Source organism: Ahaetulla prasina, chromosome 8, assembly GCF_028640845.1.
Source record: "Ahaetulla prasina isolate Xishuangbanna chromosome 8, ASM2864084v1, whole genome shotgun sequence".
NCBI lineage: Eukaryota > Metazoa > Chordata > Lepidosauria > Squamata > Colubridae > Ahaetulla > Ahaetulla prasina.
Genome location: NC_080546.1, coordinates 12365365 through 12383519, shown reverse-complemented (window position 1 = coordinate 12383519; position 18155 = coordinate 12365365). Strand labels below are relative to the sequence as shown.

The 18155-nt window shown below is 40.0% G+C and overlaps 1 protein-coding gene and 1 long non-coding RNA gene across 2 annotated transcripts in view; both read left to right on the top strand.

Moving 5' to 3' along the window:
- Positions 1-12323, top strand: part of ANTXR2 (ANTXR cell adhesion molecule 2) — a 192471-nt gene extending 180148 nt beyond the window's left edge. The window contains exon 17 of the mRNA XM_058192834.1: positions 11342-12323. Within this exon, the coding sequence (XP_058048817.1) occupies positions 11342-11380 (39 nt within the window). The 3' untranslated portion in view covers positions 11381-12323. The remainder of the gene's footprint in view (positions 1-11341) is intronic.
- A 712-nt stretch (positions 12324-13035) lies between these two features.
- LOC131203382 (uncharacterized) lies at positions 13036-16558 on the top strand. Its single transcript, XR_009156354.1, has 2 exons — positions 13036-13758; positions 13892-16558. It is a non-coding gene; the product is annotated as an uncharacterized LOC131203382 (long non-coding RNA).
- The last annotated feature ends 1597 nt before the right edge of the window (positions 16559-18155 follow it).

Below are 18155 nucleotides of genomic sequence, written 5' to 3'. Positions count from 1 at the left end.
AACTCACTTAACAACCGTCTCACTTAGCAGTAGAAAAGTTGGGCTCACTTGTGATCCCAAGTCAAGGACTCCCTATATTTCCAAATTCCTTTGAGCTTCTTTAGAACTTCAATCTCTTCTGATTTGGGTGAAGGGCCTTTTTTTTATGGATTCTGTGCCTGGAACTGCTTCTTCGAAGCTATTATGTCGTACCATGAGTGGGGGAGAGCATGTAAATTTACTAAACAAACAATAAATATCTGCATGTTCCTGTCGTGTCCCACTCCTCCTCTGACGGCCGAGTCGGGGAAGTCCGTATCAAGCGTGCCTCTGCAGCTCTTCCAAAGTCCTATCAGAGTCCTCAGGGCAGGCAGGAATCCAAGGTGTGACTTCAGCAATCCAGATTAGACTTTGCCTGACTCAGAGAATGCCAGAAAGCAGATCCTTTATATAGGCCATGGGGTGTGGCTCCATGACTCAGCACTTATCCAGGCCTTCCCCTCCCTTCCTTTTGCTGACGTCGCCTCTCCATTCTCCGGAAGCGTGGATCTATCCATTGCATTGTTTCGTCTCCAGATGTTGGTAATCCCAGCTCATGGCTGGCTTCAGGCGCACATGCTATCGGAGGGAGGTTTGTTTGTTCGGTTTGTCCGGGCATGGTGCCAGGGCTGGGGGCTGGAGGCATGCCAGGACATTCTTCTGTACTATCAGCATCCGGCAGGAGATAAGAGGGGCCCGGCTGCGGCGGGGGGAGCAAGCGAGGCACAACAGTTCCTCTTTTATCAAAAGGAGTAGTCAGTGCTTTGTACTAGCTGTTAATCTTCCTTTTTAAAAAATACCTAACGCATGTACGTATGTATAAAAATAAAAATGAGTTGTTTTGATCACATGACCATGGAGATGCTGCATCGGTCAGAAGTCACCTTTTTTTTCAGTGCTCCTGTAACTTTGAATGGTCACTAAACGAATGGTCGTAAGGCAAGGACTATCTGTAGAGCAAAAGAAAGTTATAAAGTACGCAACTGGTCTCCCCTTTTTAGATTTGCGACACTGAGGAGATACTGTTCCTTAAACCCACTTTCTTAAGCCACAAAACAGGATATGCATCTAAAAGTGGTCCATCCAAGCTGCCTTGATCTTTCACGAATATCATGGGATGCTTGCATAACTCACATTTTAATTACTATAGCCCTAAGACACTAATTTAGCTCCATTTTATACTAACTACATGTTGGTATTGTTAAGGTTTATGACCCAATGATTTACAAGGCATGATACAACTACATTCAGTTTGGATGTATTGATTGTTTAATTGAGTACAAAGGACATAGATATAACATTAAACAATTTAAACATTTAACAATCACATTGTCTGATTGTGTTTTATTTATTTAGTGTATGGCATCTACAGAAGTCATGCAATCTCTGATGTACAATGCCTAATGAAACACATTCCACATACAGACACAAATATAAATTTAAATAAAGCATCAGCCAAGACAGACAGATAGATGAGAGATAGATAGATGAGAGAGAGAGAGAGAGAGAAGTGGACAGACAGACAGACAATAATTATGTGGACAATACAATATACGGAATCTTCATAGACAAGTTGTCTAATGAATATGTTACCGTTTCAAAAGAATTGATTTATTGGAATTATCTCTGATTGAGGTTAAAAAATACATTATAAGATTTGAGTCTTTAAAGTCTACAATATCTTTAGTGCTTGAATTTTTCCTGCTTCGCTTCATATATTCTTTTGGAGCTCCACGTTTCCCCTGTGTTGTTTTTTTTGTTGTTTTTTTTTTAAATCTTCTCAATAGCTATCTTGCAAGCAAGGTTGGCCATGAATTCTGTAAATATAGAATTAAAATCATCTGATTGGGAGGGTGTCTCAAAAAGAGGACATACAAGGGAATTGCACAAAGACTTTTTTTTTTTATGTCTTTTTGTCACAACAGTATACACAAACAATTGTCATAGATAAAACAACATATTTTGAAGAAAATATATACATATATGTAAAAGAAAATATGCATCAACTATATCAATTTGATATGATGAAGGGAACAATAGGACAGGAACGGGAGGCATTTTTGTGCTCCATGCTTTTGATTCCAGTGGGTACCTTTGAAGTGTCAAGGTCGGGGTATGAGAAGCCTCGGTGGAGGGTTGTCTCGGTGGATATGACCTTCTTGATCACATGCCCGACAAACAAACCATAGACTGCATCTAACCCCCACATTAACAGAATAACAGAGTTGGAAGGGACCTTAGCTATATCATTTCAGACAAATGGTTGACCAATCTCTTCTTGAAAATCTCCATTGTTGGAGCACCCACAACTTCTGGAGGCAAGGCGTCCCACTGGTTAATTATTCTCCCTATTAGGAAAATTTCTCCTTAGTTCTAGGTTGCTTCTCTACCTTGATTAGTTTCCACCCATTGCTTCTTGTCCTGCCTTCAGGTACTTAGTTTGACTCCCCCTCTTCTTTGGGGTAGCCCCTGAGATATCGGAAGACTGCTATAATGTCTCCCCTAGTCCTTCTTTTCATTAAACGAAACTATATGTGGGTCAAGAAGCAACAGTGAGAACTGAACACGGAACCACTGATTGGTTCAAAATTGAGAAAGGAGTTTGGCAAGGCTGTCGCCCTGCCTATTTAGCTTACATGCAGAGCACATCATGAGAAAGGCAGGGCTAGATGAATCACAAATTGGAATTAAGATTGCCGGGAGAAATATCAGCAACCTCAGATATGCAGATGATACCACTCTAATGGCAGAAAATGAAGAGGAACTAAAGAGCCTCTTGATGCGGGTGAAGAAGGAGAGTGCAAAAGTTGACTTGAAACTTTTAAGAAAACTAAGATCATGGCATCTGGCCCTCTCAATTCCTGGCAAATAGATGGAGAAGAAATGGAGGTTGTGACAGATTTTATTTTCCTGGGCTCCAAGATCACCGCAGATGGGGACTACAGCAAAGAAATTAAAAGACGCTTGCTCCTGGGGAGGAAAGCTATGGCAGACAGCATACTAAAAAGCAGAGATATCACCCTGCCAACAAAAGTGCGTATAGTTAAGGCTATGGTTTTCCCAGCTGCAATATATGGCTGTGAAAGTTAGACCATAAGGAAGGCTGAGCATCAAAGAATTGAGGCCTTTGAACTCTGGTGCTGGAGAAGACTCCTGCCAGTCCCTTGGACTGCAAGGCGATCCAACCGGTCAGTCCTAGAGGAGATCAACCCTGAGTGCTCTTTAGAAGGCCAGATCCTGAAGATGAAACTCAAATACTTTGGCCACCTAATGAGAAGGAAAGACTCACTGGAGAAGAGCCTGAGGGCAAAAGAAGAACGGGACGACAGAGAACGAGGTGGCTGGATGGAGTCACTGAAGCAGTCGACATGAACTTCAATGGACTCCAGAGGGTGGTAGAGGACAGGAAGGCCTGGAGGAAAGTTGTCCACGGGGTTGCGATGGGTTGGACACAACTTCGCAACTAACAACAACAATAACCCAATTCCAGAACTGTTCTTCATATGTTTTAGCCTCCAGTCCCCTAATCATCTTCGTTGGTTAGGGGACCACAGCCTAAAACATCAAAGAGTTGTTCTTAAGGTCTCAAGAGAGATCCAGAGACTTTGCTGTAAAACACAAGTTGGCGCTGCTCCAAATTCTTGTTGCTTGTCTGGTCATAACAGGGCGCTAGAAGAAAACGTCCCTTGGCCCACTCCAGCACCATGACATCAAGAATTAAATCAGACATCACCATGCCCTGAATATTGGAGCCCTTCTTTATGCTCCTAAGTCCTGGCTCTGGCATCTGGAGCAGTGGGGATTGGCGAAGGAAGATCACCTCCCGCGCTAAAAGTTGCTACGGCTTTATAGGGTAATTTTTAATGTGCCCTCTGCATCCATGCATTGCAAAGTGCACCTCTTGTCATTTTCTATTACCTCCAGTTGCAAATGGTTTTTTACCTTGTGCTGGCATGGATTCCTTGCTGTTACATCAGTGGTGATATAACAGCACCGACCTTCAGAATTAATTAGCACTTCCAGTACATTTTCCCCAACCTCTGCTTTCTGTTCAGTAGGCTCACAACTTGAGGGGGGGGGGGGCAAATTTGCCTTATCTGGGTGTGTTTTGATTTTTAAGGCTTCTCATTCAGAAGCCTGTCAATATTTGAAAGCCAGGATGAGGTAAAAAAAATAATACAGGTAGCCCTCAACTTCACACCGGTTCATTTAGTGCTGTGATGGCGGATCTATGGCACGCGTGCCCGAAATGGCATGGCTCCTGGCATGCACGGTGTCACCCGTTCCTCTTCTGGGTTTCTGGCACACATGCGCACATGATGCACTGGCCTTGGTGCATGCAGCAGTGTTGGAAACCGGAAGAGTTGGTTTTCCGTTTTCCAGTGTGAGTATGTGCGCCAGCCAGCTGATTGGCGCATGCACGGCAATAACTGGAAGACTTCTTTTTTTATATTTATTTATTTATTATTTTTTAGACAAACATACATAAAAACGTCTTCAATACAAATACAAACAGTGTGTCAGTTGGTTGATTACAAATCTCTTGCGCAATTTCACCAAATTCGTATCTTTTAATTTCTCTGATTTCACTTTTTACCAATGTAATATATATCCAAGTGTTTAATCCGTTAATTATTTCTATAACTATAAGTATTTCTTCCCTCACTTCATACAAAATGTTCTAAATTTTGAGTTAATTGTATTACATCGTTTATTTCACCATTTTGAATCAAACCTATGATATTGCATTATATTTTATATATTTCAACAATTCTTACATTATAAAAACCTCTCTCAAACTTCATTTTTTTATTTTTATTTGAATTTATATACCGCCCTTCTCCGAAGACTCAGGGCGGCTTACACTGTGTTAAGCAATAGTCTTCATCCATTTGTAGATTATATACAAAGTCAACTTTATTGCTCCCAACAATCTGGGTCCTCATTTTATCTACCTTATAAAGGATGGAAGGCTGAGTCAACCTTAGGCCTGGTGGGACTTGAACCTGCAGTAATTGCAAGCAGCTGTGTTAAAAACAGACAGACTTAGTCCGTTGAGCCACCTTAACATTAACATATTTTTTTATCTAACGATTGATAAAATGAGTCCCATATCTTATAATATTGTTTATCTTCCTAGTAACTGGAAGACTTTCTTGCCAGAAAGCAGAAATACCTTATCTGGTGCATGCAGCTCCTCTTCCTGGTTGCAGCCCTGATGAGCGTGCACGAAGTCACTGATTTAGTGACTGTTTGAAGTCACTACGTCACTGGGAAGAAAGGGACTTAGGACCATTTTTCACACTTTACGACGGTTGCAGCTTCCCCGTGGCCACGTGATCAAAATTCAGATGCTTGGCAACTGCATCTGAATAGTCATAGTTATGACATCTGCAGTGTCATGTATTTCGGTTTTGGTCGCCACGGTGTAAAAAAGAAGTTGAGACTCTAGAAAGATTGCAGAGAAGAGCAGCAAAGATGATTAGGGGATAGAACATAGGAAGAAGGGTTGCAGGAACTGGGTACCCTATTTTTTGGCGTATAAGACACACCTTTTCCCCCCCCAAAAAAGAGGGTGAAAATCTGGGTGCGTTCTGAATCTGAAAGGGCCGGTTTAGCTCTGCCTGGTAAGGCCTGTTATTAAGAACACAAAGCCTGCAATTACTGCAGGTTCGAGCCCGGCCCAAGGTTGACTCAGCCTTCCATCCTTTATAAGGTAGGTAAAATGAGGACCCAGATTGTTGGGGGGGCAATAAGTTGACTTTGTAAATATATACAAATAGAATGAGACTATTGCCCTATACATTGTAAGCCGCCCTGAGTCTTCGGAGAAGGGCGGGGTATAAATGTAAACAAAAAAAAACAAAAAAAAGCTTCAGAAACGAAGCCCCCAAACAGAGCTTCAGAGCTTCAGAGGCTTTTTTTCCGAGGTTCTGTTTTGGAGGCTTTCAAAGGCAGAAAAAACTTCTTTTCTGAAAGAGTTTCAGAGGAAGAAAAAAAAAGCAAAAAAAAAAAAGCAAGGCACAGCGCTCAAAACCAAGGAACCTGTTTCTAAAATTCACCTGATTGAAGGTATTCCGTGAGGCCGATCCACCTGCCAATCAGCTTTTTTCTTATTTTCCTTCCCAAAAACTAAGGTGCGCCTTATATTCTGGTGCGTCTTATACTCTGAAAAATGCGATATGTCTAGTTTAATGAAAAGAAAGACCAGGGGAGACATGATAGTAGTGTTCCAATATCTCGCTCCCTTTCCTTTCCTTTCCTTTCCTTTCCTTTCCTTTCCTCCCCTCCCCTCCCCTCCCCTCCCTTTCTCTCCTCTCCTCTCTTCCCTTCCCTTCCCTTCCCTTTTCTATATGTCAATTAGCTTAAAAGCAACCTTTGATTTTCAAAGCTCAGGGCCCTATTGCCCATTTACAAAAACACTCATAGACAAAAGTGCAGCAATTGTTCCCACGAATGCATGTGCAAATCATCTTAATTGCATGCAACTAATGTATGTAAATCAGCAAAGTTTTCCTCAGCCCACGATGCATGTTTAATCTGGCTCTCACTGCCGAGCAATCTGCTCATCCCCTTGATTTTAATCAAGGCCTTCTGCTGGGTGATGGTGCAAATCACGATTACATTAATGGAAGATGCATTTAAAGAATGTTACACGTTAGGTTGACTGTGATAAAATGCACCCTAGAATCTCTTGTCTGACAGATAATTGGAAATGCTGCCTTTAAAAAAAAGAATAGCTACTGTATTTAACTATAGTAAACCTTCTGAAATGATGCTTTGGATGACACCTCAAGGATAGTATTTTTGCTCCTTCATCAGATACAGTAGGGTGAGAAACAAAGAGAAATTGTCCAACGTTTTTTTATTGGATCATATAGGTAGAAACATTGATTTCAATTTATTGCTTTATTTTGGTTTTTTTTAATTAAATTTATATATCGCCTATTTTCCTTTGGGCAGTTTTAATAACAATTAAAATCGCTTACTGACAGTAGCCAAGTCTAATTTATTACAGCAAAATATTGAAAATTGGCCAGTGTCTCATTCTTAAATTGATTGATGTATTCCGGAGAAAATCTCTGAAAAGAAAAGAAAGGATGTATCATGAGTTATTTCACTGTGACATTTGTGGTATTTAGAGACAAGGACATTAGTGCTAACACAATATATAATTGCAACGATTAACCTGTTTGGCTGTAAAATGGAATTTCACCAGCCATGCCTTCAGCAAACAGATGGACAGTTAAGAAACACAAAGTACAAACAAACAAACAGTAGAGAGACCAAACTAAGGGGTTTGCATCTGATGCAGGGGTGAAATGCTCCCAGTTTGGACTGGATCGCATGATCCGGTAGCGATGGGGCATTTAGTTCAGAGAACCAGCAGCAAAAATCTCTGGGCCCCCCGCCCCGCCTCACCTCGCTGTTCCTCTTCTCTGTCCCTGAAGCTCTCGGTGGTGACATAGCTGCAAACGGCCTTAAATGACTGCCGCGGTGCTTCAAAGGGCCGCAGTACAGCTGATCAGCACTATAGGTGGCTAGTAGACCGGTGCCTCTATTTTTAAAGAAGGTAGACCGGTGCGCTCCCAAAAAAAAGCAATTAGTAGACCGGTGCCTCTATTTTTAAAGAAGGTAGACCGGTGCGCTCCCAAAAAAAAGCAATTAGTAGACCGGTGCCTCTATTTTTAAAGAAGGTAGACCAGTGCGATCCCAAGATTTGTATACTTTATTATTTTTATTATTTATTATTATTGGCCATGCCCATTCAGTCACCTGACCACCAATCCACGCCCACCAATTAAGCCACGCCACAGAACCGGTAGGGAAAATTTTTAGATTTCACCCCGATCTGATGTATGATACACACACATCAAATACAGCACTTACCTAAATATGTCATCATATTGTTATTTGCCAGAGATTCCCCTGGATTTGATACATTGATAAAGCAAGAGTTCTCTGATTGTGTGTTGTGCAGTGGCAGTGTTGCAGTTGTTTTTTTTAAAAAAAAATCTAATTGGGCCTGCACAAGCCTATAGAATAGAATAGAATAGAATAGAATAGAATAGAATAGAATAGAATAGAATAGAATAGAATAGAATAGAATAGAATTCTTTATTGGCCAAGTGTGATTGGATGCACAAGGAATTTGTCTTTGGTGCAAATGCTCCGAGTGTTCATAAAGAAAAAATAAAATGTATTAATCAAGAATCTTAAGATACAACACTTAGTGACAGTCATAGAATACTAATGAGCAATCAAATCATACTAGGAAACAACAAAACAATATAAATTGTAAACATACAAGCAACATGGTTATAGTCATACGTGGGAGGAGATAATTACTAGGAAGGATGAGAAGAATAACAGTCTTAGTAAATAATTTGACAGTGTTGTGGGAATTAGTTGTTTAGCAGAGTGATCCAGAGCACTATAGCATCGTTCAAATACTTCACATAAAAGTATAAGCCACATATAATTCACATCATGATAATTTTTGTCAAGTGTCAGAGTGGAGTTACGCTATTGCAGCAAAAACCGACCAGCATGTGTTGTTCCTTGGTAGATCTTGGTTTTGAAATTGCTCTTCAATGGCGGAGTTGCTAGAATTGATGGGAAGTGTAGTCCAGCTTTTCTGAAGGATGTTTAGAGGAAAGTACTGTATTTTTCGGAGCATAAGACGCACCAGAGTATAAGACGCACCTTAGTTTTGGGGGAGGAAAATATGAAAAAAGCTGATGTGCAGGTGGATCGGCCTCCTGGAATACCCCCAATCAGCTGTTCCCAGAGGTGAATTTTAGCAACAGGTTCTTCTGTTGGGAGCTCTGTGCCTTGCTTTCTTTTTGCTTTTTTTTCTGCCACTGAAACTTCTGAAACTCCAGTTTCAGAAAAAAGCTTTTTCTGCCTCTAAAAGCCTCCAAAACAGCTTCAGAAAAAAAGCCTCTGAAGCTCTGTTTGGAGGCTTCTTTTCTGAAGCTCTGTCTGGGGGCTTCTTTTCTGAAGCTTCGTTTCTGACGCGTTTTTCAGCCTCTGAAACCTCCCTTTGAGAAGCTGGGTGGGGCTACATTCGGAGTATAAGATGCATCCAGATTTTCACCCTCTTTTTGGGGGGAAGAGGGTGTGTCTTATACTCTGAAAAATATGGTAGATAATTTTTTTTCCTAGGCTGAAATCTTTCCTGTATGCATTGGTGTCTGTTCTATTTATTATGTTTTTAGATTACTCAGTAAACCACATTCATTGGGCAATCTCTTAAGACCATCTAATACAAAACAGATCAGTATAAAAACAATAAAACAAGAGCATAAGGTTGATCAAAGTAACATCTTCATTATCAGCAGCAACAGTAACTGCAACATTTTATATTATTGCAGGTAAAAATTACAAACCATCTGGAAAACAATATTGGGTCATTTTAAAACAGTTTCCTAAAATGGGTGAAAAAATAAAAAGGTCCTCATTTGTCACAGGTTGACACATTGGTCCCAAAGTGGTGTACATTAAAATGGGTATCTGCCATCTTGATTATTTTTTAATCCCCACTTCCGTTGATGGAGTCACACCAGGCAAAAGCTTTGGAGGTGTAAAGGCAGGGGGTCAATATGAAAAGTTTATTTTTATTTCCACCCCCTTTGTAGCTGTTCATTTTGGCTGATTTGGTGGTCTGTCTGTCTGTTAGTCTGTATCTATCTATCTATCTATCTATCTATCTATCTATCTATCTATCATTATCATCTATCTCTATCTATCAATCATCTATCTATATAGCTATCATCTATCAGTTATCTATCGATTCATCTAATCTATCTTTATCTATCATCTATCATCTATCTATCTATATCTATCAATCATCTATCATCCATTTATCTATCATCTATCAATCATCTATCGATTCATCTAATCTATCTTTATATCTATCTATCTATCATCTATCTACCTATCATCTATCAATCATCTATCATCCATTTATCTATCTATCTGTCATCTATCAATTCATCTAATCTATCTTTATATCTATCTATCATCTATTTATCTATATCAATCATCTATCATCCATTTATCTATCATCTATCAATCATCTATCGATTCATCTAATCTATCTTTATATCTATCTATCTATCTATCTATCTATCTATCTATTATCTATCTATCATCTATCAATCATCTATCATCCATTTATCTATCTATCATCTATCAGTCATCTATCAATTCATCTAATCTATCTTTATATCTATCTATCATCTATCTATCTATATCTATCAATCATCTATTATCCATTTATCATCTATCAATCATCTATCGATTCATCTAATCTCTTTATCTATCATCTATCATCCATTTATCTATCTTATCATCTATCAGTCATCTATAGATTCATCTAATCTATCATCTATCTATCTATCTATCTATCTATCTATCTATCTATCTATCTATCTATCTCTATTTAAAATGGCTCCCAATCAAAATATATATATATAATCACATTAGAACTGTAAAACCAAATTGATTAAAACGTTAAAACAAACACCAAGTTAAAATTCTAAATGGCTACTCTTTCCCCAATACTCCGGGGAAACGCTCCTACATCTTCAAGGCTTTATGGAAGACTAGGAGGGTGAAGGTCTGGTAAACGTCAGCGGCCAGAGTGTCCCTAGGAGAGGGGCAGCCATGGAAAAGGCACCCTTCCTAGCTCCTATCCGATGGCACAATATTCAAGGGAAGGAATTAAGAGCCTGTCTAACCTATCTAAGCTAATAGAATGTGGGTTTCTCTTTGTTACAGCCCTGTGCCACATAGGACTTTAAAGGTGATAAATACCAGCTTGAAGTTGCACCTTGAAAGAAACTGGAAGCTAGTCTGGAGGTCTTACATGGGCAAACATAAGAGGGGGCCGTGTGCATTCTGGATCAGTTGAAGTTTTCAAGTAGTCTTCAAGTGCAGCCCCATGTAGAGACGAGCGCATTGCAGTCGTCCTTCCAGATCATAACCAAATTATGACTTGGTGGTAAACAAGGCTAGACGAAAGCTGTACAAAATACGTTCATCTTCAAAACGGTCCCGGGCTGTTTATTCTTTTCCTTCCTGTGGCACGATATGTATTTCTTTACATTTCCTGCCCTCTTAAAAAAATGACCACTGTTTTTGTTGCCAAGAACCGCGTAATTCTGTTTCCTCCTGTATAAATCGCCCTTTGGGTTAGAGCCAAAGTTACAGTACTTAACCTTGCTAACGTTTTGCAATTATCATTTTTTTTCCTGTGTCACAAATTAAAATATTGCATTCTTTCTCTCTCTCTCTCTCTCTTTTTTTGTCTTCACAGGGCCGTTGCGTAAACTTTACCAGAGTGCAGTCTCAGTAAAACAAGGAGAGGGGAGAAAAAACAAAAAGAAAAGCCATCATTTTTTTCATTATTATTATTATAATAACCAAATGAAGACATTGAGTGAAGCACTTCTAAAGAGATCCTCAGAACGACTCTTAGCTCCGAGCTTGGAAGTTTATTCCATTTGGCTCTCCCAAAGTCATCCACTGCCACCTTAAGCTCTTCCATCTGCCATTATCTTTCAGCTTATTGCTTCCTACAGTATTCCTTACAGTATTATACACTCTGCAAGTGGCCACAGGAAGAATGTTGGCGTTGTGTGTCTAGTTTTCCACAGCACAGGAAACCACGAACAAGTGCCTGAATCAGGTTTGCCTTTTCTGATGTTAGCACTCAAGACTTGATGGGCCTCTTCCCTGAGGTGCTCTTGTCTTAGGGCCATGAAGACGGAACTTAATATTTAAATATGAATGTATTTACCCCAGGGAAGAGAGCAAAATTCCCACCGGGCTGGAAAAGAAAAAACAAACAAACCACATCACAGAAGGGAGTTCATTGCCCTACAGCGGTGTCATCTCATGGAAATCTTTGGAGTCTCGGTCCACGTTCCCCCCGCTCTCCCACCCGGTTAGATTGTGCCTTACGGGAAAGCTCTGACTTTAAAATCTTGTCACTTTGACGCTGCGCAGTACACATGTACGACCAAACGCAGTCGTGGTGCCTGCGAGGTATTGGTGGCGAGCGAAACTTTTGCCCTCTAGTTTCCGAAGACACCTTTCTTGTACATGATGCACCCGGGACTAGAAGAAAAATTAATAGAGCGTTATTCTCCAGGAAGACCGCCTGGAACCAAAGATCTTGAGTGGAAATCGAGGGCGCTCAGGCGTCGAGGGTTGTGCACTGCGCCTAATTGTGTATCTTCCCCTTTTCTGCACTCGGTGCTCAGTAGCGCATAAAAACATTGTCCTTTGTAAACATACGTAGTAATTCTGGGCTTATGGATTATTGTAATAGGATGGGGAGGGAGGGGGAAAAAACAGCCACCATAAAGCTGGCATCTCAGGGTCTTTTTTTTTTCCTTCTTTTTCTTTCTCCCTCTCTCTCTTCCTCTCTTCTCCCTTCCCTCCGCCTGAACCATCGCCGAACCTCCAAGGGCTCTTCAACGTCACAAACCAGCAACTCTCTTTGCATGAGAATTTCAAAGTTTAATTAATATAATTAAAGGCAACAGCAAGCAGCAGCCTGTGAAGGTTTGGCTCATCTTTTTTATGCCTTTTGACATTGAATGACCTATCCCTGTAATGCGCATTACTCAATTTTGAGGGGCTACCATGCTTTGGTGGAGATTCAACGGTGGGACCAAGAGAAAGGGGGGGAGGGGAGGGGAGAAGGCAAGAGACTTCCTTTTTTTTCCTCCCCCCCGACCCCCCTCTCCATTTCTACAGCAAACGTGTAGTGTGCCAGCCACCAGGAAACATTGACCAAGTAGGTATTATAAATATATATATATATGTATATGTATGTATGTGTATATATATGTATATATATATATATATATATATATATATATATATATATAAAACCTACCCCAAAAAAGGGAGAAAAAGCATGTCGTGTCACATCGGCCATGCCAAGCAGTGTTAGCGTAAAAGGGAGCCTCTGTGGGGTGGGTGGGTGGGGGGAGGAACGGAGCAGCTGAAGAAAAAGGCTCAAATGATCCAGTCACTTTCGATACTGTACTTCAGATGCAAAATGGATATTCGAGGCGAAACCTGACAAAATGCGCCTACTTTGATGGCAACCGGTATAGACAATGACCAGTGGCTGGGTCAGTGGGATGTCTCTCTGCAAGCAGGGAAGCTTATCAAATGACACTAAAAATAAGTTCAACAACCATCACATTTTGAGGGGAAAGGGAAATGTTTCACGTTGGGCGGGCATGCTCGTGCGCAAGATGGAAAAGGAGAAGGCATGCGTGTTGGTCTAATTATCCCTCCTTTGTTGCCTGGCACTGAAACCTCAAGGGGCATGAAATTATTCCCTTGGCCGATGACCAGATTTGCCGCTGTCTCTGAGCAAGTCTTTCCCCCCACCGGGCAGCCCCCTTGCTGATGAGGAAGGGCATACTGGAAGAGGTCCTGTTCTTTAGATCGAAGAGGGTATAAAAATCTAATGTGGTAGAAACTGTTGGACGACCGTAGTCTTCCGCGCAATCGCTACGGGAGGCACTGTCTGGCCACAAATGTGATAGATAGATAGATATTTAGGTCAAAATGTTGAGGGTGGTGAAAGACATGGGGAAGAGAAGCTGTTACGGTCATGAAGGACTTGAGCTTCCCCGCAGTTGAGGTGGATTCAAGCCAGAGAAAAGAAACCGTGTTTTTCAACATTCGAGACGATTATGCCTTACCTTGGTTGGTCTAAGGCAGGGGTCTCCAACCTTGACAACTTTAAGACTTGTGGACTTCAACTCCCAGAATTCCTCAGCCAGCTTTGCTGGCTGAGGTATTCTGGGAGTTGAAGTCCACAAGTCTTAAAGTTGCCAAGGTTGGAGACCCCTGTCTAAGGCAAGGAATTTCCCACCTTGGCAACTTTAAAGACCCGTGGACTTCAACTCCCAGAATTCCCCTGAGTGTGTAAATGGCTGGTTGGGAAATTCTGGGAGTTGATGTCCATAAGTCTTAAAAGTTGCCAAGGTTGGACCTTCCTGGTCTAAGAAATCACTAGAATTCACTTGAGAAGTCAAATATAAAAATTGGCTGCAGTGCCAAAGATCTGGGAGGTAACCAAGCTGGCCTCATGTTTAGAAGAGGAACCCAGAGAAAATCTGTCATATTCTAATATGGTAAGCTAAGCATCTAGGCAAGTTCACGTGGAGGAATAGAAGAATAAATGTTGGTGAAGGAAAGTCACATGATCTACGCAAGGTAGATCTTGCATCAATCAGTTTTTAATTTAGGGTATCAACAAGCACAGGGTGGAAATGACTCTGTTGATAACGCATGCATTAATATCCAGAAAGCCTTTGACAATATCAAAAGCTTTTGAGTACACATAACTGGTGGGCCTGTTCTTTTACGGATTGCCACAAGACTCAAAAACAGAAAGTGAAGACTAATTGGCATTCTTCTCGGAAAACATAACTAAGAAATCGAGTTCCTCACAGATCTGTGTTGAGACTGGAGCTTTTTAACTTGTTCATAAATTGTGTTTGTTGAGATTAATCAGAGGACTGGTCAAAGTTGGGGTGAAAACCAAAAAAAAGGGCTTTCCGTAACCCACAAGGAATGAAAGTTGATGTCAACTCAAAAGTACGGCAGCTGTGAAAAAGATAAATTCCATTGCAGAGATTAACAGCAAAAGGATTGTAAATGAAACTGTTATACTGAACTTATACAAATTTGTGATGTTATTTTGCAATATTTGGAATGTGATTTACAGTTCGGGTTATAAAGTTTGAAAAGGATGTTGATAAAGCTGGAGAAAGTGCAGAAGGTGGTAGCCAAAATCTTCAGGGAAGCGCTAACACCTTATGAGGAAAAGGTAGAGCGTTTGGGACTTTTTAGCTTAGAAAAAGTTGAGGTGTATAAACCGTGCGATGTGTAGAGGAAGTGGAAGGAGAAGAATGTTAGAATCGGGCTCACCTAGTAAATCTTATTGGAAGGAGATTTAGAGAAAAAAAAAGAGGTGGAAGCATTTCAGGCAACACGTAATTAATCTGTGGGATTCATTACCAGAAAAGATGGCGATTTGCCATCAACTTGTATGGCTTTCAAAGGGGACTTGAATAACTCCATGAAGTCTACCAAAGGTTGTCTGTCTTGAAGACTCCATGTTGGAAAAGTCTTCCTTTAGATACCAATAATAGGGAAGAAGTGATGGGAGAAAGATACCACCTTGGGTCCTTCTTCGGAGCACCACGGTCATCTGGTTGACTGACCACCGTGAGGAAGCAAATGCTGGACTAAGAAGGACCTTGTTCCAAAATCGTTGGTCTTACATCCTTGCCTAGTTTTGGCTTAAGATGACCTTTCTCACCGAAAGCATGTGAGTTCACTCAGATTAAAGACTTAAGGTTCTACATGCTGCTGTTCTTAAAGGCTGTTGCATCTTTTAAACGGATTTATAGTCTTCTCCAATTAATGGTTTCCACCACTGAAGCTGCCTTCCCGTACCATTTTGTGAAGGGTAAGGAGGCCAGCCACAGGCTAACTCAGGGGATTTCTGCTTAAATAATTCTGTAAAATTGTCTGGTTGTACAGTGTGTTAAATGCGGGGTTAGCAAGAGCAGTAACAACACAATATAGCACCATCATCTCCTGCAACTCTCAAAAGGTTTAGCTTTGCTGGCTGAGGAATTCTGGAAGTTGAAGTCCTCCAGGGTTAAAGTTGTCAAGGTTGGAGACCCCTGGTTTAGCTCATAGCTTTCAAACCAGATCCGCAGACTTCTGCAGCTAGGGAAGAATATAAAATGAGAGAATGATTTGGTGTACAGATTGTTTAATACCTGCAATTCCTCACAAGCAAATAACTTTATTTATCTGTGTGATTTTTTTTTTACATTTCTGCAAGAATAAGATAAAACATCAAATCATTTCAGTTTCTTACCCACTTCCTATAGTTGTGGATCAATACCTGGAAACCTCTGATACGGAATTTGAAATTAATTCACATTGCAGATCAAAAATATTTCAAGACAAAATGTTTAGAAAAAGGCTTAATACATTTTGTTTGTTTAGAAAACAGTCTAATAGGTTTTGTTACAGGGGATATTTAGTTCCTTCCTTTATTAAAAGTATATTGAGAGATTGCACCAATCTCAAAATAGATATATTTGCAAAGAAGGCATCGGTTAATGAGTTTTGATATTCAAACAGATCATATATAAAATTGATCATATGCAGTATTTCCATCTTTAATAATTTCTATTCTAATTCTTTATATTCCTTTCTGTGGAACAACAAAGGTTTTTCAGGGTACAACTTTTCATTATTTAATTCAACAGTTAAAAATCATTTAAACCAATAGATCCTGACACAAATGATTGCTAATCTCATTGTTGACGTGGAGTAAAAAAATATCAAGATCTGTTTTAAAAGGTTTTTGGCTGTATTTACCAAGTTCATGTCCTGTCAGCTTTACTACAAATAACCAAAGCATTATTAAATTAATAACATATATTAAAAGAATTAAAGCTATGTATTTATACCAGTGCTGAATGGGTTTTCGTTTCATTTTTAGTTTTCAAATATTGTAAAATTACAAACATTTAATGTGTTGGGTTTGAAAATAATTTCAACCTCATAGAAACGGGGACATAAAGGTGCAATTGAGGAAAATAATTGAGGAAAATTCTTTATCCTGAATTTCTCAAACACATCTTGGATCTTGGAATTGATACAAGATGTAAAAAGAGAGAATTGTTGTTTCTCTATATACAAATATAGAGAATTTCAGTAAGTCCTGAATAGCAATTTTAACATGTCACTTTTCCCCCTTTAAGCCTTAAATTATGTGCTGAATTACAGTTATGTATTATAAAGTGAAGTTTTAAAAACAAATCTTTTTTGTTTAAATCTTACTGAACCAATATGTCTCAGCCTGGTCATTCATATATCAAACACAATTTCCTACAATGCTCATTCACAACATTGATGAAATGTATGAAAAATATTTGTATTTCCTAAACATCTTGTTTGTCTGCCCTATTTTCCTTCTGATCCTACATATTCAAAATACAGAATATCAGGAGTTATCAAAGCCCCATAAATATCTACTAGATCTTAATATGTCTAGTCATGAGCATTCATTCATTCATTCATTCATTCTTGAGTTGGATTAGATCCTTTGTTAGGACTTGACTTATTACATTTCCACCAGTGAATCTAATAGTAGATTACCCACACAGTAAAAACAATATTAATTATTTATTATATTACTATTTAGGTTTCCCCTTAAAGGTTTGTTGACTCCTTCCCTACCTACAAGGTTAGCTCTAATTTCCTTTTTAGAGGAAAAGAGAACAGATGAATGTTATTTTAATGTTGACTGTCTGTGGAGATTCTCAGTCATCCAGGTCATGGTTGTGCCAAAGGTTACTTTTTTTCAAGTGGCAATTGAGCTTTCTGGTTTATCTTTGAAGACATTTTGCTTCTCATCCAAGAAGTTTCTTCAGCTCTGGCTGGATGGTGGGGAATGGAAAAATTTATCCTCCTTGCAGACAGCTGGTCATTTGCATCCTTTTAATGTTGTTTAATTCTGTTTTAATGTTAGCTGAGCCATATGTTATTTGGCATTCTACGCAGTAAATTGATTATAAAGAACCCTGATATTGGCAATAGATTAAATCGCAATTATTTCAAAGTCTTTAAAACAATGTTCCTAGAATTGATTTTGTTGTTGTTGTTAGCTGTGAAGTCGTGTCTGACCCATTACGACCTCATGGACAACCTTCCTTCAGGCCTTCCTGTCCTCTACCATCCTCTGGAGTCCATTTAAGCTCAGGCCGACTGCTTCAGTGACTCCATCCAGCCACCTCGTTCTCTGCCGTCCCCTTCTTTTGCCCTCAATCTTTCCCAGCATTAGGCTCTTCTCCAGTGAGTCCTTCCTTCTCATTAGGTGGCCAAAGTATTTGAGTTTCCTCTACAGGATCTGGCCTTCTAAAGAGCAGTCAGGGTTGACCTCCTCTAGGACTGACTGGTTTGATCTCCTTGCAGTCCAAGTGTCGTGTCCCCCTCCCCCTCTGACGACCAGGTCTAGGAAGTCGGTATCAAGCGTGGCCACGAAGCCTCTGCAGCTTTGCCAAATTCTT